This window comes from Mustela nigripes, chromosome 14, assembly GCF_022355385.1.
Source record: "Mustela nigripes isolate SB6536 chromosome 14, MUSNIG.SB6536, whole genome shotgun sequence".
NCBI classification, from domain to species: Eukaryota; Metazoa; Chordata; class Mammalia; order Carnivora; family Mustelidae; genus Mustela; species Mustela nigripes.
In genome coordinates, this window is record NC_081570.1 from 5,602,207 (window position 1) to 5,626,401 (window position 24,195).

The 24,195-nt window shown below is 39.6% G+C and overlaps 1 protein-coding gene across 4 annotated transcripts in view; it reads right to left on the reverse strand.

Annotated features, from left to right (window-relative positions):
• Positions 1–24,195, reverse strand: part of RERE (arginine-glutamic acid dipeptide repeats) — a 419,097-nt gene that overhangs the window by 91,208 nt on the left and 303,694 nt on the right. For all 4 annotated transcript variants that reach the window (XM_059374870.1, XM_059374869.1, XM_059374868.1 and 1 more), the window contains one exon: positions 23,091–23,190. In XM_059374870.1, the coding sequence (XP_059230853.1) occupies positions 23,091–23,190 (100 nt within the window). The remainder of the gene's footprint in view (positions 1–23,090; positions 23,191–24,195) is intronic.

The following is a 24,195-nucleotide window of genomic DNA, read 5'->3' on the forward strand; positions in this document are numbered from 1 at the left end:
ACAAAGTGCCTACCGCATTCCATGTGACGTACTAGACCCTGGGCCCACAGGAGTGAAAAAAACAGGCAAAGGCATCCCTGCAGTCATAGAGCAGACCTTCCAATCTTCTCATCCATGTTTTAATCCCTTATCTGAACAATTCACAAGCATCAGCTGCAAACTCCGAATGAGTAAGGTCCACACCTTAGCAAACCATAGTTTTTATTTCTGGGAAACTTGCAAACTCCTAAGGATGTATCATGGGGACACAATACATAGGAGATGACAAGATCGAGCAGATGATAGTAATCACTACTACCTAGGTGTAAGTAAAGAACTACAGACACACAAGAAAGAGGAGAGAGCACATGGTTTCCTCTCTTTAGTAGAAGACTCCTAAGAAGGATGTGCAAATTGCCTTCCCACCAACTGCTACAGACCCAGGGCTGGTCATATAGTAAGCCTGCAGTAAATATTTATTGAATAAGCTAAAATAATATTTGAAACATACACAGCCAGTCTCTCTTCTAACTACTCAACTGCTAATGGAAGAGATATCACAAATACCCATTTTCATTGCACATTCAGAGAAACAGAATGTATTAAAAATTAAAATCTCCTGAGTATTCTCACAGTTTAGAGGACTCCATTTATTTTAAATCCAGGTCCAAGGAAGTCCAGACTATGTATTAACTATAACAATAAGTCACTACCTTAAAACAAAATGAAATACCTACAACAATCAATGTTAGATTGTTGGATTCTGTTTTTTTGTTTGGTTGGTTTATTTGCTTTATTTAATTTGACAGAGAGAGAGAGAGATCACAAGTAGGCAGAGAGGCAGGCGGGGGGCGGGGGAAGCAGGCTCCCCGCTGAGCAGGGAGTCCAAATGCAGGGCTCTATCCCAGGACCCTGAGATCATGACCTGAGCCAAAGGCAGAGCTTTAACCCATAGAGCCACCCGGGCACCCCTGGATTCTGTTTTGATGATGGTTGTTTGTGTGTGTGTGTGTGTGTAGGGGGTGTATGTACTGAATATGAATGCTAGATATTAACATATATTTTAATAACATTCATCATTAGATCTTAATCTAGACTTATTCAAGCAGTATAAAAAGATGAAAATAAAGTTAGATTTTCAAACTTTGCTCAAAATGCAGACCAAGCAGATACCTGTCAAGTTCTATAATACAATAAGGTTCTATAATACAATAAGAATCTATATGACCTTAACAATGTGGATCAGAACTGAATAAAAGAAAAAACTGCATGCCTATTTAATTTTTAAAAAGCACATATTTTAGTGAAATCAATTCAAGTTGATCAAATCATAAATTCTTAATAAAAAGCTTATGGAAAATTAACATTTCTTAAGAGGTAATTATAGTATATGAGGTAATTATGAAGGGCCATGGACTCTGGAGCCAGACTATGTGGACTCAAATTCTAGCTCTATTACTAGAATCCAGCTACTTATCCTCTCTGGAACTTAATGTTGTCATCTTTAAAAATGAGTATAATAATAACAGCTATGTCTTAGGGTATTATAAGGATAACATTAGAAAATACATGTAAATTGCTTAGAACTGCACCTGGCACATAATACGCTAAATGAGTATTAGTGATTTGTTTTTAAAAGGAAAGAATAAAAAAAAAAAAAAAAAAGGAAGCAGTCTCTACTCAATTTTCTGGATTAGATAGTAGCCTTTCCGTGGGGCGGGGAGGGGGCAGACTGTTAAACTATAAACAAAATCACTTATGTCACACAAAATTATTCATATGTTAATAATTTTTGAAATTTGACTAAAATACTGGTATAGTACACAGAAAAAAGTTTAAAATTTAAAGTCTTATATGGTTGATAGGAAATTACTCTTAAGAATGGAAGGCCTGTTCAAAAGTATACTGCTGAATGAAGCTAAATCAAATCTCATTAATCCCTGGGCCGTTCCTGACTTTTGGTGAACGAAGGCCAGCTTTGAATGGGAGCTGCAAGAAACGTTCTGAACAATCTGCTGAACTTCTGGCTATTTGGTTTATTAGAAAAGCTGCCCAATGCACACATGGTGCCCTGAGTTAAAATTCTAGTGAGCTGCTTATTTGTTCCCTAAACATATCCCAGTGTTCACACTTCCTTCACAAATCTTCATTTCTCATCACACTTTCCCCCTGAAGAAGCCATTGCAACGTGTGTGTGGTAACCTGGGCTTCCTTCCGTTACTCATTCTCTAAATAATGGGCAATTCCCTCCTTTCATTTGATCCACTGTCTGCCTGTCCTCTTAAAATATTCCTGCTCCTGACCTTTCCATGATATAAACCCAATAAATATTTAGTGTCTGCTCCCACACCTCTACCAAGACATATTTGAAAAGCCAGAGCTATGGGATTATTTACCAACAGTGATGAAATATTTACTGAACAAATGAAGTTAGGGTATTATTGTGCTGCATCAATAATTCATAAACGCTAGTCCAAAAGCCTGTTGTCAAGGGGTGGTTCTGCCCCGCCCTCTTCCTAGGGAACCCAACCCAACCTTTCCACACCTTCACCTTCTTCTGAATGTTATAAACATTTAATTCTACTTTCTAGGAATCTTGTCCAAGAACATTCTGAAAGTTTTACATCTTTACAGAAATCTTTAAATTATATGTAACTAAAGGTACACTTTGAACATACTAAAAGTTATTATGGCCCTCACGGCTTCACAAAAGTGAAGATTAGTTTTGAGCACCTTGGGAAAATTGCCGGAGGTCAGGACATCCTTCCTTCCTTCCACAGACGTGTACCTAGTGCTAAACTGGGCCCGATGCTACTCTAGGTGCCAGGAAGAGATCCAGCTTTGGAGAACACCGACACACACATCGGGAATAGAGGAGCGAGAAGGGGCAACCTGTGAGAGGCACTGTAAAGTACCAGTTTGGTATAACACGTCTATCTAAATCTCACATTCAAACTCTAGGGTCCTCAAAGGGTGGGTACTACCTTCTTCAGTCCATGTGTGAGGCGACAAGTAAGCTCTTCTGAAAGAAGCATGGTGTTCTAGGTGGTTATGAAGATTTCCCTTCTTCAGACTGGAGCCAAAATAATGTTTGAGGAAGAGCTAAACTGGATTCTTTATGTATATTAAAATTAAACCTATGAAAATATTGGCTACCTTAAATCTCAAAAAAAAAAAAAGCCATTAAAAATTTTCCTCTAATACAGCATCAAGCTCGAACAAATTATAATAATTTCACCTTGTGGAAAACATGTGGGTTTCAAATACCTGATCACAACCATATAGACATATCTATATAGTGAGGAAATGTAGTGCAGGCTTCTCACTATCGCTGAGGTAAAAAGGTCCTTTAATGTGAATAAAGCAGAAGACTGCTCAAGGAAACTGCAATGAAGACGGGGGGTCGGGAGGGGAACCCTCAAATGTCTTACAGCTTCACTTTGCAGCCTTGGAAAAGCAATTAAAGGAAAATAAGTAAACTCTTCTGTCCACTTTGCAACCAAGCAGGGCTAGTAAATTCTGGGGTTAAATGTAATTTTAATGTAGAGTATAGCAAACTGTACCATTCCGGAGTGACTAGGAAAAAATCATCACAAAATACAAGGTACCAAGATACAACATCATTACTCAACCAGCTGCCAAGGTTTACAAGCTATTGGTGGGAGAAGCATTTAGATCTCACACCACCCCCCATCACCCTGCCAGCCACTAAAGCAGGATATCATTCAGCTGAAACCACTGTTTTCAGATTCATCATCCCAGGGTGGGGTGGGCGTGGGGGTGGGCATGGGGGTGTATAATCCAATGAGCAGGGAGGCAGATACTTGTAAATCTCTTGCTTCCACATCACTGAACTGCAAGTCTGCACTTCTACACAAGCAAAATCTGTCTTCCCCTAAACCACAGGTCACTAGGCTAGGAATGTGATAACAAAATGGTGATATGTCATCAATCTCCAAGCCTTTCAAGTCATTCCATCAAGGAACCATCCCTGCTTTGCTGTTTTCCACCAGTTCCACCTTTGGTCCCCTGGGCTTGCACCACAGACTCCTCAGGCTGTGTTCTTCACTTTTGGTTTGTTCACTGTGAGACAGCAAACAGGATTGTTCCCCTATCAGGTGTCCGGCGCTCCTCTACCACAGCTTCCCGGGCCCATGAGGTCCAGTGGGACGTCCTAGCCTCAGAGGCAGGCCGCATGCACCACACGCTCCTGCTCCACCGTCTCAGCAAGAGTTACTACGGACCTCCTATGCCAGACACTGTGCTAGCAAGGACCGTCAGGACTGAACTGGCAGAGTCAACCTCGTGGGGGATTTGGTGCTAAAAACAAAGGCAGCCTGAGTAACACAAGCTCCTGATTTGGTTCTGTTGTAACAATAACACCCCCACACAAAGCCAAAGACTATGATACCACATGTGACTGGATGCACTTGGTCAGCTGCATAAAAAGCTCTCAACAACCATGGGCACCCAAGCCGCCTCTCCTGTATATAAGCCATCCCATTGTTAAGGTCTCTGTCAATGCCTAGTGAACACAGCACAGGATCTGAGCAAGGAGACAGATTCTTGTTATCAGTTTTGTCACAAACTGGCTGAGCTGAGGTTTTCATCTATCAAATGGGCCTCACACCACTCTCCCACAGTTGTGTCAAAAGACAATGGAAGGTATGAAATGAGATATGTGACAAGATACGTGAAATGTCAAAAGGCTATCAACTGTGCAGAGGCATCATCACGGGCACACATCTCTTATCAAAGACTGCTCAGCAGACCCAAGTTCAACAGAGCACCTGCTGTACAGTGCTGGAGACGACACACCTGCCATGGGCTTCTTACAGCTTCTGACCTCTCTGTGACTAGCAGCAAGGAAGGATCATGCCCCAAGAAGAAAAACACATTGCTGCATAATTGCCCAAGTTAAATGTGGTACTCTCGCTCTGCCTGACAAATCATTCCCTGCTTATTACTTTCTATAATTTAATATATATAAGTGCTTTACTGGCAAGCTTTTCGAAAGAATAAATAATACTTAATGACTGCCTACAGTTTAATTAACTCATGATTGAACTTCTCATGGATTGCTATAAACATTAAATTACATCCTTCCTCAAAGCTGCCATGGATGGAGATCCAGTTTTAAGCTTTAGCCCTGCTGCCTAATAGTTCTGAAATTTCAGCAAATATGTATATTGGACAGAGAGGTGAGAATCAACCTTAACACCTAGTTATAAAGTATGTTATTTTATAAAGCAAGGACAGGGTCTTAATTTAAATAAGACAGAAAGCACATGTCCAAATACCTCATTTATACTACAACAATCATTAAGCATCACAGGATCTTGGGCAGTTGTATTAGCACAAACTCTGTGTATTACCACAGGGCTTCAAATTTCTGCTCTGGCTTCTCATCTTAGCTGCCGTTTTTGGTCTGCGTGATGTTGCAAATAAATTTTCCTTCTGGCATGGCTCAGCTGTCAGGCACCTCTGTTCTATAATGAACCCATGAATTACATCTCCCTGCTCTGACATCTCTGGTCTCACACATCAAAATATTGTTCTTCAATTGTAATTTATAACTTAATTTAAATGTCCCTTTTGCTGTGACCTTTTTAGATCAAATGGCATTGCATCTAGCAGTTTCTCCTACCCCAAAGCATCCTTTTGCAATTATAGCCATTATAATAACGGTAGAAAAAGCCTGAGTTAGACTGCATCCATGCTAAATATTAAATAATTGGTCCATTACGAACAATATTAGATTTAAAGGCCATAAAGAAAGCAAGGCTGTTGTGGATCTAAGCCCTGTGTTCCTGAGGGAAGGCTGACTCCTTAGCACTGAGCAAACCAATCCCCTACAGAATGAGAACAACTCTGGCCACAGAGAGAAAAACTACCGATGGATGCATGAATCTGGATCATTTATGCTGTTTTTTTGAATGATAATGTGTCAGTTCGGAAAGATCTATGTCTGAGCACATGCGGAAATGGTTCAGGGCCACAAGTGGAAATTAAAACACTTTTTCATTTACTCCTGAGCATTCTCACAGCCTTGAATACAGAAAAACAGTATGTAAGGCTCTACTCTAGAGGGTAACAGAAAAAAACATAGTTTTTCCATCTCATGGAAACGTAGGCACTAGTGAACCCACTGATAAAGGCCTAAACTGACCTAGAAAGTATAGCTATGAGTCAATTTTATCCAGATTCCTTCAGAAAGTTTAAGAAAATGAATAAAAACAAAAACCTCAAGACCAGGGTGTCTGGCTGACTCAGTCATTAGACCATGTGACTCTTGATCTCAAGGCTGTGAGTTCAAACCCCATACTGGGTATAGAGATTACTTAAAAAACAAAACACACAAACAAACAAAAACCTTCAAGAGCAGCTACAAAGTATTAAGTAAAAAACATTTACAGAAATTGCTAGAACTCCCACTAAGTTGAGTTTAGGTGCAGAAATGACTGCTCCCAATCCATGAAGCTCAGAAAGCTTAACCCCAGTGCTTTTTAGCAAGTAATTTTAAAGTTGTGTTAAAAAAGCAGTACACTGGGGCACCTGGGTTGCTCAGTCGTTAAGTGTCTGCCCTCAGCTCAGGTCATGATACCAAGGTTTGGGGGCTGAGCCCCATGTAGGGCTCCATGCTCAGCGGGAGGCCTGCTTCTCCCTCTCCCACCCCCACCCTGCTTGTGTTCCTCTTTTCTCTCTGTTAAATAAATAAAATCTTCAAAAACAAAAACAAAAAACCAGTACACCTATTCTTTGTGATCACAATGATAACTAATGTAACCAGGAAAATTAAAGAGGCATGCACTGAAACATGTGTGGCTCCAGAGTAGGGACACTTCTTTCTTTCTCTTTCTTTCTTTTTTTTTAAGATTTTGTTTATTTACTTGACAGAGAGAAATATCACAAGTAGGCAGAGAGGCAGGTGGGGGGGGGGTGGAGCAAGCTCCCCGCTGAGCAGAGAACCCCATGCAGGGCTCGATCTCACGACCCTGAGATCATGACCTGAGCTGAAGGCAGAGGCTTAACCCACTGAGCCACCCAGGTGTCCCAGTAGGGACACTTCTGAGTGACTGCTCTTTTATCTGGAAACCTCAGCCAAGAGCAGAGCTAGTGACTAAGAGAGAAGCAAAAAAACTCCAGGCAGTTATAGTAGTGCTCTCAAGCAACGGCCTTGGAGAAACTAGAAGGCCCTCAGTCCGGGCTTTAGAAACCTAGCTTCTGAAACTCTGCTTTTCCCAAACAAAGGGTCTCAGGAGAACAGATGAGACTGCAGGATTTCAAAGCAGCAGTGGTAGAAAACAGCTTGACTGTGGAAGACCACAGAACTTGCAACTCATCATGCAAGCCGAAAGTCACAACTCTTAACAGTCACACATAATTTTGTGTTATGGCCACATAATGAGGACTCAGAGGTAGCAAGTAAAGGCAGACTTGATTTAAGAACACGTGAAAATGTAGATTTCATTTTGGGATGGTGGGGGGTGGAATGAAGAGTCAACCTTCTTAAAAATGCTTGGATAACTGATACCCCACAGAGTCCTGGGCTGAGCAGGAATACACAGCTCAACATGGCTTACCAACTGCTGCACACGGAGGGGGAAGGCAGGCCAGCAAGGCCAGGAAGTCCCGTGCCATCACCTTAGAAGCCCAGTGACTGATGGGCTATGGAGGAGTGTCAGCCTGCTGGGTAAGAGAGCTGGCCAGGGCAACGTAGTTTGTCAGAATTTGGCAGGGCTGGGCTCAGGGCTAGACCAGAAACCAGAAGAGAAGGCAGAGACTTAAAAGAGCAACAGCTTCAAGGGCAACCTGTCAGCAACATAAGACTTGCCCCCAAAGGCTCCATGGGGGCCCAGCTCAGTGGCCTTGAGGTACAGCCAAGGAAGAAACAGTCCCCAAAATCACTGGTCAGAAGAGTTAATCCAGTAGTTACAACTCTATTACCCAAATATGTTCTTTGTGAAAGGAAAACCAGAGACACTGTACCATATACCACACAAATACTGTACTACTCTGTAAATCAAATATCCTCAGATATACAGAAATATCACAGTCCCTACTAGAAATATTTTCATACTAAGTATATACTAAGTATATTTTTATACTTAACCAAAAAGCTTTTACATTAAGTACTCTAATTTATTTCAATGACACATTATAATATAATAGTAAAGTCCAACTGTGGCAGGCTGAAAAATGAGCCCCAGAAGATACCCACCTCACATCTCTGGAACAGATAAGACCTTCATTGGGAAAAGGGTCTTTGCAGATAGGATGAAATTAATGATTCTGAGAGGAGGAGATCATTCAGATTATTCAAGTGGGCTCTATATCCAATGGACAGACATCTTTATGAAAGAGAAGCAGTGGGAAAAGAACAGAAAAAATGTAGACCCACAGAGGGGAAGGCAAGTATAAAGGCAGAAAGAGATGTGGCCACAAATGAAGGAATGGCAGCAGCCACAGGAAGCTGGAAGAAGGATTCTTCTGAGGAGCCAGAGAGAGCAAGGCACAGGGGACACCTCGACGTCACACTCCCAGCCTCTAGCACTGGGAGAGAATGCACTTCTGTTGTTTTAAGCCAGCAAGTTTGTGGTGATTTGTTACATCAGCCACAGGAAACTAATACACGAACTTTCAAAGTCTGGAAGTAAAAAAATTATCTAGGAGAGCTATAAAAAAGTATTCCCAAGTATATTTCAAAACTAGTTTAAGAAATATACACACTAGCACAAATATAAACTTTAATATTCTGTAGCATATTTTAGAACTAATGGTAACATATGAGCCCTTTTAAAACTCAGGGGCCTACTTTTTTCTAAGATTAAATGCTTACTTAGATTATCAACACTTTTAACAAATACCCTTGCATAAAGGCTTTCTAAAGAACAGGAATTGAATAATGTTTATTACTGAATAAATAAATGAATGATTTTACTAAAGCTTCTCCTTAAATGTAAAAAGGCTAAGGGCTTTTACCTTGATTGGCTAAATACTTACTGTGTTAATATGAATGCTTAATATAGGTTTGTCGATGGGTAAAATTATGATTCATGTTAAGCGGACATTTTTCAAAACACCACGTAATTCTCAAAACATTTCACTATGGAAGAAAGAAATCCTTTGAGAAAGAAGCTTTCTTAAATTCTTAAAGGAACTTTCTAAACTTGCCAAACACAAGGAAAGGCCCACTCAATTCCCCAGCCCCTGCTGAGTGTCTAGAAGAAAGGATGGAAATGCACCAAGAGGCTAAAGCATGAAGGATTTCTTTATTGTTTATTTATTTATTTTGTTAAAAATAGGCTCCAAGCCCAACCTGGACCCCAATGCGGAGGCCAAACTCACAACCTTGAGATCAAGACTGAGCTGAGACCAAGAGTCAGACACTCAACAGAAGGAGCCACCCAGGTACTCCAAGCATGAGGAATTTCTATGAATGAGCAAAGCCCCAAACCTGCAGATTGACAGACATTTCAAGAAGACTGCTATAAGGCACTGGGCTCAGTTCTGTTCTTTCCTCAAGTTTAAATTATTATGTGTATATACATGACAGGGTATGCTTATTAATCTATAAGTGATATTCATACCTACAGAATTTTATGAAGATTAAGGGGCGCCTGGGGGACTCAGTCGGTAACACAGCCAGCTATTGATTTCCACTCAGGTCCTGATCTCAGGGTCCTGGGATGGAGCCCCACACTGGGCTCTGCGCTCGGTGGGGAGTCTGCTAGAGATTCTCTCTCCCTCTCCCTCTTCCCCTCCCTCTGCTCGCTCTTACTTATTCTCTCTAAAATAAATAAATACATCTTAAAAAAAAAGAATGTTATGAAGACTAAATGAATTCATTCATAAAAATGAGTAGTATATAACTGCTATATAGCATACTAGCTATACAGCACAGAATTATTATATGTGCTATATATATATTATATATGCTATATAGCATAAAACTAATAAGCATATAGCATATAATAGCATATAATTGCTATATGGCATACAAGCATATAAGTACTCAATCAACACATTTTAATTTTGTTGTTATTAATATAGCTCTTGTTACAAATGACATCAGGCAGCAGACCAATAGCTGATATCCAATAGAATGAAAACAGTGATAAGCTTAAGGTCCTGTGCCTGGTTCAAAAAATCAGTTGAAATGCTGAGGGTGGGAGAGAAATGGCGGAGCAAAGGCCAGTACACAGAGAGAAATGGAATGAAACATGACAAAACACAAGATGAAAAAAAGACCAAAAAAATGTGACAAGTACACACTCATAAAAGCTTAGACTGCATCAGGAAGATGAGCTTTTAGGAAGGCTGAAGTGGTATTTCTTTGTCACCTTATGCCAATCAGATTGGGGAATGCTGCTTCAGCGAAGGTGGTGCATTTTTAAAAACACAGACAAAGCTGACCAGAAGCAGAAATAAAATGGTTGTGAAATATAAAATGGCTTAACAATATTACACAACTCAAAAATGTTACCCTCAGTGAAAGACGCCAGTCACAAGAGGCCATATACTCTATGATCCCATGTATATGAAATGTCCAGAATAGGCAAGTCCATAGAGCTGGAAGGCAGACTAGTAATTACTAAGGCTGGAGTAGGGGGGACCTGAAGGGTGACGCTAATGGGTAGAGGGTTCTTTCTGGAATAACAAAAACATCATACAATTGACTGTGGTGACAGCTGCACAAATGTGGGAATATTATAAAAGCCATTAAATGGGACACTTTAAATGGGTGAAAACGTATGAATTGTATCTCAATACAGCTATTCTAGAAAAAAGAAGAAAAATGGAAAAAAAGGGGGAAAAAGGTGGCTAAAGAAACTTGAGAGTGGTTCATGTGGAAAAGCCAAGCAGGGCCACAACCATGAAGACCTGCATCAGGAACACAAGTGAGAAGAACTTAGACTGATATTTTCCTGTTAAAACTATCAAAAACAGTGCTCGCTTCAGCAGCATATATACTAAAACTATCAAAAGCAGGGGCGTCTGGGTGGCTCAGTCCCTTAAACATCTGCCTTTGGCTCAGGTCATGATCTTAGGGGTCCCATGTCAGGATCCCTGCTCAGCAGGGAGTCTGCTTCTCCCTCTCCCTCTGTATCCCCCACCTGTGTGTGCATGCACACGCACTCTCTCTCTCGCTCAGAAATAAACAAAATCTTTAAAAAAAAAACCCAAAAACCTATCAAATACAAAATCACTGCTGCACTAAGTCATAAAGGTGCCATTACCAGAGGGTAACATGGATGGCCTTCTATCTCCCCATCCACCCCTGAGGAGCTCTGAGAATGCTCTCTGTTGTACTTAGTAAAAGAACAGAGCAGGGCATAATGTTAAACTTCAACTAAAGGTACAGATCACCTACAAAGGAACAAAACATCAAAGCATTAAATTAAAAAGTCATCTTCATCCAAATGAGACGAAAAGAATAAATCATGCAATCTGTGAAAGTGTCGTTGCCTGGAACTTTTGGGGTTTTTTGTTTTGTTTTTTTTTCAGATTTTATTTTTTTATTCTTTTTTATTTGAGAGACAGAGACAGAGAATGTGAGAGTAGGAAGAGGGGCAGACAAGGAGGGAGAGGGAACGGGATGGAATCTCAAGCACACCCCACACTAAGTGTGGAGCCCAATGGGGGTCTTGATCTCAGGACCCTGAGACCATGACCTGGGCCAAAACCAAGAGTTAGACACTCAGCCAAATGAGCCACCCAGGCGTCCCTGCCTAGAACTTCTGAACAAAGTGAACTTATTTAGTTTTCAGCCCAAAGAGAGCCATATTGGTAAATTTCTAAACACTGAAACAATTTTCAAAAGTTCAAAATGTTTCTAACTGATCGAAGTATAATAAATAAAACTTCAACTTTATATATTATGCTGATAATCGTTGAAAAGGACTTGGTTATACCAGAAAACCACTGCATCTTTACTTATGCTATAATTAACAATGTCATATGCTGTATACGCCAATATCTTGATATAATATAAATAAAATACTAGCAGAGGTGTTTGCCAAGGCTGATTTACATAGGGTACTGTTCTGAAATTTAATGCATTTCCATAAGAAATCACACAGCATATAAACTTTTCCCATTTCTCTTTTCAACAACAGTTCAAAATCTTAGAGGAAAAAACCCACCATTCTGTTTCATAATGACTAATCTGAATGGAGAATGGTAAAAAGAATTTAAGTAAGGGGGTGCCTGGGTAGCTCAGTGGATTAAACATCAGCCATCAGCTCAGGTCATGATCCCAGGGTCCTAGGTCCTAGGATCAAGCCCCACATCAGGCTCCCTGCTCACTGGAGAGCCTGGTTTTACCTCGGCCTCTACCCCTTCCCCTTCCCCCAACTCGTGTGTGCACACACCTGCTTTCCCCCGCTCTCTCATTCTCTAATAAATAAATAAAATCTTAAAAAAAAGAAAATAATTTAATTAAGGGTGTGAGTGTAGCATGAACACAAGAATCCTGATCATAAGCTTTAGACAAGCTGTAATAAAAGGGCTTCCCAGTAATGCCTTATTTGGGAGATAGAAAATACAAAACATTCATTTAAGTCGTAAGTACTGCAAAACTAACTCAGAGCCAGATGCTTTAGTGAAGACCATTTATGATGAACAAATAGAATACCTCTGAGAAAAATTCTATAGACTTAATTTTTTTTATAATAAAAGAGAGAAAGATGAACATGACCCTGAGAGTGGGCTAATCAGCACACTCTGCTATGCCAGCCTTATAATACCAAGTTCTGGGTGATCAAATGTGATCTGGGCTTGAACCTGATGTCAATCACTCAGCAAATACTTAGTGCCTCTCTACTAGGTACTAGGCATTGGGCTACGCCTCAGAAAACACAGATGAATTAATACCCAACTGTTAGCAAATAGTGATTATTTATCTAACTATGAAGCTATTGGAAGCCTTGCATCCTTTGTTGAAGGAGATGTGGATGTGCATAAATAAGCAAACAAACAAATATATACTCTCTTGAATATGTAAAAAGCTTAATCCAAATACCTAAAAGCCATCCATATCTCAAGGAATAAAACTGTCCAGAGAGAAGTGAAATCTTTGCTGCCTTATAAATTTTACTTATATATAGTGAGCATATATATGTTTAGTTTTAGTGAGAGAAAGTAAACATAAAAATGCAAATAAGTTCAGAGAAAGAGAAACCAAAAGAATTTGAATTTTATTAGGAAATGGGAAAGATACCTAAGCCCACAGAATGAAATCTAGTATCAACTTAATAAAAACAAGTCAGCATGGCATTTTCTAGAAAACCATAGTCTCAAACTACAGAACTCTGTTACAGTTTCTAAGCATAACTATAAAGATGGATTTTGTAAAAGGCCAAATAAATGCAAGCACTAAAGATAGCTGAATGCCATTTGGATAACATAGGGCATCCCCATGGTTTCTTCTTTAAAATGATTCTGTTTATTTATTTGAGAGAGAGAGAGAGTACAAGCAGGCAGAGAGGCAGGCAGAGAGAGAGGGAGAAGCAGATTCCCAGCCAGGCAGGGAGCCCACCGTGGGGCTCAATTCCAGTACCCTGGGATCATGACCCGAGCTGAAGTCAGATGCTTAACTGACTGAGCTACCCAGACACCCCCAGGCCATCTCTGTGTTCTAGAGCATTATGTTTACAAATTGTATGTTAACTGAAAGTACACAGATGAACCTTGCAGAAACTGTATATGAAGAAACACATGCCTGAACAGTACACACAGAAACATTTCTATCTAAGATCTTCTAGAGGAAGCACCACTGCTTTGTCATATTATCATATATTATTTAATATATTATAAAATTACAAATAGAATAATTTTATATTAATAGGTGTTCACAATTGAAATAGTAAAATATAACATATCTTTGCCAACATACATTAAAGAGTGCACACCCGTCACCAAGAACACCATCTTCTTCCACTGAGAGGTCAACACGTTTATCACATCATCTTCCTCTACACCAATATAAGTTTTTTGTTGTTGTTGTTTTGCTTTGCTTTTTTTCCTTATGAAGTAAAAAGATAAATATATTTTTAACATAAATGATATAACTGTGTCTCTAACTATTCTGCAGGTTCACCACTGGACCTCAAGTAGTCAGTCTTGTGGCCATGACAGTAAGCTACATCACTTGCTACTGTAGTTCTCCAACATGAGCTATACTAGTGAAAATGTACACATGTCACTCAAGTATTATACAACACAAGGACCACCTACAGTAGATTAAAATGGACTAGCACTCCAAACAACTCCAAAGAATGGGTGGCTCAGCCATTATGAATCTGCCTTCAGAGGCACCTGGGTGGCTTAGTGGGTTAAGGCCTCTGCTGTCGGCTCAGGTCATGATCCCAGGACCCTGGGATCCTGCATCGGGCTCCCTGTTCAGTGGGAAGCCTGCTTCTCCCTCTCCCACTTCCCCTGCTTGTTCTCTCTCTCTCTCTCTCTCTGTCAATTAATTAAATAAATAAAATCTTTAAAAACAAATAAGAGACTCCATATAAAAGGTAGGGCTTGCCAGACTAAAAAGTCAGAAACAACTAAAGAACTGAAGAACATAAGAGATGTTCTTTAAATACAAAGAAAAAGCAAGATTCAAAGTAAGAAGCTGAAAGATTTGTCATGTGAACAAGCACAAGAAAGCTAGAGTAGTTGTATATATTAGTATCAAACAACACATAGTTCAAGACAAGGAAAGAATCACTCCAAAAAGGGAAAAGAGCTAATATACAGAGAAAGGTGGGGCGACTGGGTGGCTCAGTGGGTTAAAGCCACTGCCTAGGGCTCAGGTCATGATCTCAGGGTCCTGGGATCAAGTCCCGCATCGGGCTCGCTGCTCAGCAGTGAGCCTGCTTCCCCCTCCCTCTCTCTCTCTCTCTTAAAAAAAAAAAAAAATATATATATATATATATATATGCACACACACACACACATATATATATACACACACATACAGAGAAAGGTAAATATTACGTGCATGAGCCTAATGATACAAATGCCAAATATATCAAGCAAAAGCAAACAAAACCAAAATGGGGAATACCCAAATCCACAATTACAGCTGAAGACTTTTAGTACAACTCTCTCAGCAACCGACAATACAACTAGATAAAAAAAACAGTAGGGCATATGAAGATCTAAGTAATAATAATGACCACTTTAAAGAAACCAAAAATTATTCAACAGTACATTCTGTAACTGCTGAATATAAACTCAATACGAATGCACATGGAACACTCACCAAGATGAACCACATGCTGAGCCAAGAAACAAATCTCAACAGATTTCAAAAAACTGGAATCTTACTGGGTACTCTCTCTGACCACAACAGAACTAAATGAAAAATCAGTATCATTCCAAAACAAAAGGGTAGGGGAGGGACAGAGACTGTACACAAGAGAGATCTCAATTATCTGGCAATTAAGCAAAATTAATACTAGACATAGGTAAAAGAAATTTCAAAAAATATTTTTAACACAATGATAATGAAAGAACAGCAAATCAAAATTTGTGATAAAAATCCGTTATCTAAGTTCCCACTTTTGGAAAGTAGGGGGAAAATGGTCAAGTTAACCCAAAATAAAAAGAAAAATAAGATTTGAGATAAAAGAGACTGAAAACAGAAAATCAGGGGCACCTGGGTGGCCCAGTCAGTTACGACTCTTGGCCCAGTCAGACTCTTGGTTTAGGCTCAGGTCGTGATCTCAGGGTCATGGTATCAAGCCCCAAGTCAGGCTCTGTGCTCAGTGCAGAGTCTGCTTAAGACGGTCTCTCCCTCTCCCTCTGCACCTCTCCTCCATGCATTGGGGCATGCATGCTCTCTAATAAATAAATTTTTTAAAATAATAATAAAAAAGAAAACAAAAAAAAATCAACAAAACCAAATGTTAGCTATCTGAGATAATAATGTTTATAGACCTATTTAGACTAATTGATAAGATACAAATCACCAATGTTAGGAACGATAGAAGGGTCAAAATTACAAATCCTTTAGATGTTAAAAAAAACAACAGGACAATCTATAAATCTGATAACCTCGATGAAATGGACAGGAAGTTTAAAATCACAGATCAGAGGTGCCTGGGTGGCTCAGTGGGTTATGCCTCTGCCTTCGGCTCAGGTCATGATCCCAGAGTCCTGGGATTGAGCCCCGCATCGGGCTCTCTGCTCAGCAGGGAGCCTGATTCCTCCACCCCCTTCTGCCTGCCCCTCTGCCTACTTGTGATCTCTGTCTGTCAAATAAATAAATAAAATCTTTAAAAAAACAAAATAAAATCACAGATCAGCAGATTACCAATATTCACACATGAAGAATTATAGATATATCTTCATATTATTATATATACAAATAGAAAAATCTCTATTTGTAATTTTAAGCTTTTCATTAAAAAATATGGTCCCAGATGGTTTCACTGTGAAATCTATCAAATATTTAACAATGAATACATACATACACACACACATCCCCAACCCCCCACACACCCTAGTCCTTTACAAACTCTTTTTTTTAAGGTTTATTTATTTACAGGGCACCTGGGTGGCTCAGTTGGTGAAGCATCTGTCTTCAGCTCAGGTCACGGTCCCAGGGTCCTGGGACTGAGCCCTGCACTGGGCTCTCTGCTCAGCGGGAAGTCTGCTTCTTCCTCTCCCTCTGTCACTCTCCCCACCCCCCCACCTTGTATTCTCCCTCTCTCCCTTGCTCTCACTTTCAAATAAATAAAATCTTTAAAAAATATTTACAAAGAAAGAAGACTACAGTTCAAGATCCTTCATGAATGCAAACGTAAAAGTTCTTAACAAAATACAAGCATATTGAATCCAACAGAACATAATGACTACGTAGAATATATCCTAAGAATCCATACTTGCTTTAACATTTGAAATTAATCAATATAATTCACCAAATTAACGAAATACAGTATAACAAGCATATGATCATCTCATTAGTTACACAAAAAAATGGCATCTGACAAAGTTAAAATGCCCATTCAAGATAAAAAGTAGGGGTGCCTGGGTGGCTGGCTCAGTGGGTTAAGCCGCTGCCTTCGGCTCAGGTCATGATCTCAGGGTCCTGGGATCGAGTTCTGCATCGGGCTCTCTGCTCAGCAGGGAGCCTGCTTCCTCCTCTCTCTCTCTGCCTGCCTCTCTGCCTACTTGTCATCTCTCTCTGTCAAATAAATAAATAAAATCTTTTAAAAAAAAAAAAGATAAAAAGTAAACTTTGATATAAAGGAGAACATTCTCAACTTGACTAACAACACTACCCTACACTGCACCTATCAGTGAATGTATTCACCCTGAAATGAGATATAAGACAAAGATGTCTACTCTCACTGTTTCCATTCAACGCTCTACTACAGGTCCAAGCAACAAGAAAGACACAAAATGCATAAATCAGAAAGAAAGAGGTAAAATTGCCTTTATTTGCAGATTACATTATTGTGCACACAAATCCTAAGAAAGCTACTAGAAATTAGCAGGAAGAACAGGTATTTCCTGTTCTTCACAGAGCACATTAAAAGTGTTTGCATTTCTATCCTATTAATGGATACTTAGGAGTTGAAATTAAAAATGTAATTTTAGGGGCGCCTGGGTGGCTCAGTTGGTAAACGTCTGACTTTGTCTCAGGTTGTGATCTCAGAGTCCTGGGATCAAGCCCGGTGTTGGGCTCCCCACTCAGCAGGGAATCTGTCCCTCTGCTGCTCCCTCTGTTCATGCCCCATCAAAATAAATAAATAATCTTTTAATAAAATAAAAGTAAATAAATAAAACTGTAATTTTGTTAACAATCGAATTTTCAAACAGTGCTTATTTAACAAAATATATGTATGACCTGTACACTGAAAACTGTAAAATCTTACTACTAAAAAAAATTAGTGAGACCTCTTTTAAAAATGAAGGTATGTGGGGTGCCTGGCGGGCTCAACTCTTGAACTCAGGGTTGTGAATTTGAGCCCCCTGCTGGATGTAGAGGTTTTGTTTTGTTTTTTGTTTTTAAAGAGAGGGAGAGAGGGGGCAGGGCGTGGAGAGAGAGAATCTTGAGACTCCACACCCAGCATGGAGCCCAACAGCACGACTCCATTTCATGACCCTGAGACCTGAGCAGAAATCAAGAGTCAGGTGCTTAACTGAAGAGCCACCCAGGTGCCCTGAGATTACTTAAATAAACAAAAAAATTTTTAAAATGCAGATATGTATCGTGTTCTGGATTCAATATTAAGATGTCAATTCTTCCTAACTTGATCCATAGGTTCAATGCAATCCCAATGAAAATACCATCAAGCCTTTTTAAAAACAGAAAACGGCAAGCTGATTCTAAAATTTATATGGAAATGCAAATGAACTAAAACAGCCAAAACAATCTTAAAAAAAAAAAAAAAAAGTAAAAAGTAGGAAGACTTAGACTGCCTGAGTTCCAATAAAGCTACACTCTTCAAGGGGCACCTGGGTGGCTCTGCTGATAGAGCACCAGACTCCTAATTTTGGCTCAGGTCATGATCTCAGGGTTGAGAGGAGCCTGGCAGGGAGCCTGCTTGGGATTCTCCCCCTCCCTTGGCCCCTTCCCGCACCCTTCCCACCGGTCACCAGGTCACCAGCACAGGCCACCCTTTGGTATATGCGCGCGCGCTCTCTCTCTCTCTCTCTCTCTCTCTCTCTCTCTCTCAAAAACAACTACAACAAAAACAAAGTTACAGTACTCAAAATACTGAGGTACGGGTGAAAAGGCAGATATTACATTAGTGAAACAGAAGAGAATCCAGAAAAAGATTCAAACTGCTATACGCTTATACAGCAGCTGATGTTCAATAAAGGTATCAAGGCAATGAAATGAAAAAGTCTATGTTGCTCCAACAACTGGCACCTGTGTAGAAAAAGAATGAACTTCCATCTCTCTCATATCACATACAAAATTAATTGGAAAGATCACAGACCTGAAGGCAAGAACGAAAACATCAAGAAAGCACAGAAAGCTCCTCTGTTATCATGAGGAGATCAAAGGAACTTTCACAAAAGGAAGATGATAACTTAAGGAAAGTTAAACATTTTGTTCTCTAAAACACACCTTTACAGAAGACAGTCATGGGATGGGAGGAAATACTTGTAAATGCATGTATCAAAGGAACTGTATCTGCGATATAAAAACAACTCTTACAACTAAGTAATTATATTAAAAACAATCCAATTTTTTAAATTGGGCAAAAGATCCTTTACAAAAGAAGACATACAAATAGGCAACAAGACATGAAAAGATGTTCAATATGACAGTCAGGAAATTCAAAGTAAAACCTCACTGAATGAGACACAGACAGACATCATTAGTAATGTCAAATGTCAACAAAGAAATCTCAATGAGATACCACTACACCTCCATTAGAATCATTAATGAAAAAGACTGACACCCCAAGTCTTGTTAAGGATGCTGAAGAACTGAAATTCTAACACACTATGAATGGAAATGTAAAATGGTATGGCCACTTAGAAATGTGTTTGACAGTTTCTTAAAAAGCTACCTGCACACATACAGTCTTGCCATTTCACTCCTTGGGTGTATTTACTCAAGAGCAGTGAAAATACACATCTCACACAGACTGAATAACAATGTTCATAACATCTTTATCATAATGGCCAAAAGCCTGGAAACATCACAAGTATCCATCACCAGGTGAATGAATTGAATACTGTGAATATCCATACACTATCATTCTACTCAGCAATAAAAAGGGACTATTGATAATGCAACAGCAGAAATCTATGTCAAAATTATTACATTGAAAAAAGCCAGACCCAGAAGTTTACATAAGATATTCCACTCATACAACATTCTAGAAAATGAAAACCAGTCCATGAGGTGAAAAAACATACCAATGGTTGTCTGAGGTGAGAAGCAGCAAAGCATTAAAAAACTGCATGAGGAAACTGAGGAATTTGGAAATGTTTTGTATTTTGATCACTGTAGTAGTTTCATTGATATATACATCTGAAAAAAACCATCAAACTGTATATACTTTAAATCAGAGCTTACTCTACATAAATTATAGCCCATATGTTGTTTGAAAACTTACACACTAAAAATATCATTTGTGAATAATGAAGGAAAAATTGAGTCAAAAAGAATAATGTAGAAGAGCTTCTATTCAAAAATAGGTCCCTGTAATTGTCATTAAGATTTAACAGCTCAAAAATTTCAATTAGAGATGGCTGTTTTAAAGATCAAAATATTTATTTACATGCATTTAAATTCAATAGTCCTACTCAGATGTTAAACACTGTAATGTGGCTGTACTGTAGAATTTCATACACTTTAAATTTCTGTACCGTCCTGAGAAACAGGAGATAGACATAGGTTTAGAGAAATGCCTAACCTTGTTTTGACTCTACAAAAAAAAATAAATACTTCTCACATGACAACGCGCTTATCTTTTAAACTTATTACTTAACACAGCTCAAAACCACCATTACTCCAAGGAATTTGAAATAAACATTAACTTCTTGTAAGATTTTTCAATTCACTTCACTTTTCATTAAGAAAGTACCTACAACTAAATCTCTGTGAGCCAGTAAAACAATGAAGTAGAAAAATTAAAAACAGCCACTAAACTTTTCCATTCAACACAAAATGTATACACAACTCAGTCCTTTGGTTGCTAAATGCACTCGGATTGCATAACCCAAGACACTTGAGCCATTTTTGGACGCGCCTAGACAGGAAAATTTCAAATGATGGGAAGGCAGCTTCACAGAAATAAAAACTCATAAAACCAAAGCCCTCTAGCAATGCTTAAGAAAACTTCAGAAGGAACTTGCTACAAAGGACCATGGGCAAAAATAGCCCAAATTATTTCTGTATAGAAGTATGTTGTGCAGATTCCTTACAAGGGTTGAAATAAGAAAGAGAACAGATCAATCAGATCAGTTCAGTCAAGTGCCAAAAATAGACATTTAATTAAATATGGCAACATCTTCATTATTTAAAAATTCAAGTGATCAGCATGGTCGTGAAAGGGGAAATTTTTTCATAAAGCTTTTATGCAAAAAACTCCACAGAAGACAAGCTCATATCAAAGAGTTACTCTGACTAAACACGCTACTTAGGGTATTTTGAATTCACAGACATTCACACCACTCACACTGTTCCCACTGTCTACAGATTCATCGATTTGAGTCTGATTCCTCACTGATAAAATACTCTCACAGAACCCTTCTGGCTCTATCACGTATACTCAGAATAAAGGCCCCTTATAAAAGGGCGTGTGGGTGGCTCAATTGTTAAGTATCCGCCTTCGGCTCAGGTCATGAACCCAGGGTCCTGGGATCGAGCCCCACATTGGACTCCCTGCTCAGCAGGGAGTCTGCTTTTCCCTCTCCCACTCCCCCTCCTTGTGTCCCTTCTCTCATTGTCTCTCTCTCTCTGTGTCAAATAAATAAAATCTTTAAAAAATTTTTTTTAATTTTTTAAAAGACCCCCTTATAAAAACAAAAACCCTAAGTATGGAAGAGGTGAGAAAGTAAGAAGTAAATCCATGCGAATATTAAAAAATCATTCAGTTATTTAACACATGGCCCAATCCCAACAAGATCATTCAATCTCTAACACATAAAAGACTATTATCATGTCATGTAATACTCAGGAAACACAATTAGACCAGGAATACAAATCAGCCATATCCACATGCTTCCCTGAAAGCAAGCTGGAGAGTAGAAAAGTCCCTAAGTTGGGAATCTAGATTATATTCTGTGCTCTATTATGAACTTTTTGGATTGTTGGCATTTAATAATCATCTGGCCTTTCTGAGCCTTAGAATCTAATCTACTTAGAGACTGAACAGATGATCTCAAAAGTCCCTTTCAACTACAGTCACCTCTCAAGAAAAATGAAAAACGAAAAGGGGGCTTAATTTACATTCAGTTAGTTACCAGGAATTCCTCAGCCTTGTGCTCAGTATCCTATGTAAATATATGTAACTTTATGAGTACCTCAGTAATGCATAGAAACCCATTATTACTTCATCAGATTTGATGATTTCACATTAGTAACCACTCAGAGAAGAATTATTTCAATAAACTTTAAAATACGATTACTTTTCCTAAACAGCCCTAACAGGATGTATTTTAATGTCAAAAAGGAATGTCCATGGGGCACCTGGGTGACTCAGTGGGTTAAGCCTCTGCCTTCAGCTTGGGTCCTGGGATCTCAGGGTCCTGGGATTGAGCCCCACGTCGGGCTCTCTGCTCAGCGGGGAGCCTGCTTCCCCCTCTTACTCTGCCTGATGCTCTGTCTACTTGTGATCTCTCTCTGTGTCAAATAAATAAATAAATATTTTTTAAAAAGGGGGGGGGGCGCAAAATGTCCAAAAAAAGTAAACTGGTTTCAGTGCTTGTACTATTTATAGCAATTTGAGTTTTGCTCCTCTGAGAGCTGTGCTGTTACAGGATTAGAGCAGATGAGTAGTCCTGAAGGATCCCACACAACCAACTCAGTATCATTAGGCTCACTTAGATTATTTGAAGGACTATTATTTTTAAAACTTACTTTAGTCGTATAATCATGTGAAATATTTACATGGCTCCAATATTTACATTACTCCAGGAAGTCTGACTTCTTCTCTATTCCCACACACATTCTCAGAGACAGAGAAGAAGGCAAAAAGTATGGCCTCTAGATTCACATCTTGAGTGTATTACCTTGGCTTGTGACTTAATCGCTCCAAAGTTATTTCCTCATGTCTACAGCGGTGATAATAATAAAACCTACTTCAGAGGGACACTGTGAGGATTAAATAAAATAATCCGGTAACAGTGGTCAGCTTTGTGGGACCTAGGGTGAAGTACCACTAGCATCAGGCTTTTATTTGAGGCTCAACACAATCCTGAGGGACGGTGAGGAAATGAACCTAGAGGCGCCACATCACTGGATCAAGGTCATGGGGCCCAAAGCCAAGACCACAACCCATCTTTCAATCCCAGCGCTATACCACAGTACTCATTCCTAAGATTCCAGTCTCCTCCAATTTCATACTCATCGCATACTCCCTACAGCCAGCACAAAGGAAAAAGAACTTTGTTCCCACTCAGGGCAACTTCTAAAGACTCACTGTGTTCAGTGCATTGAGGGTGGTGTCATCCCGGGACGCCGCGACGCAGCCATCCTCCGTGGAGCCTCCATCACACATCCCTGCGAACGCGGCCATGCTCCTTGGAAGACAGGAAGGGAAACATCAGCAAAGAAACTATAACCCTCAGTTTTCAGAGTGCATTTTCAGCCCAAACCAAATTCCATTACTACAGGCATGATAAGCTAGAGTTCTCGGTCTTATTTCTGCTTTTCTAAAACAGAAAACGGTTTTTAGGGAACCTGGGAGGCTCAGTGGGCCAAGCAGCCGACTCTTGGTTTCTGCTCAGATCATGATCTCAGGGTCTTGAGATTGAGCCCTGGCTCCACACTGAGCACAGTCTGCCTGAGAGTCTCTCTCTTTCCCTCTGCCCCTCCCCTCACCTGGACATTCACCCTTACTTTCTAAATAAATAAATAAAATCTTAAAAAAAAAAAAAAAAACTTTTAGGGGCACCTGTGTGGCTCAGTCAGTTAAGCGTCTGACTTCCTTTTTTTTTTTTTAAAGATTTTACTTATTTATTTATCAGAGAAAGAGAACAAGCAAGAGGAGCAGCCGGCAGAGGGAGGTGCAGGCTACCACCCACGGAGCAAGGAATCTGAGGCCAGACTCGATCCCAGGACTTCAGGATCATGACTTGAGCCGCAGGCAGACACTTGTACACCAGGCCACCCAGGCGTCCCTAAGCATGACTCTGGATTTTTTTGGCTCAGGTCATTATCTCAGGGTGATAAGAGCTGGGTGTGGAGCCTGCTTAAGAGTCTCTCCCTCTCTCAAAAAAAAAAAAAGTTAAGATCTTCTACATTTCACTCTTCACTCAATCACAAACGAAAGTGCTTCGTCTACTTCAGTCCACTTGTGTTACTTCTTCCCGCACTTTACCAATACTCAGATGATAATCATTCTGAAAGAAAGATCTTTTGGAAAAAAAAAAAAATTAAATCCTCTGAAACCTTGCTTAATTCCTTTCATGCTATACATCCACTAACTTTAGTGGAGTTAAAAGCAGGAAAGGGAAGGAGAAGAATTCTTAGTGGCCACTCACACACCGCCCTGAGGCAGCCTCGCCTCTGCTGCGGGCCTCTCT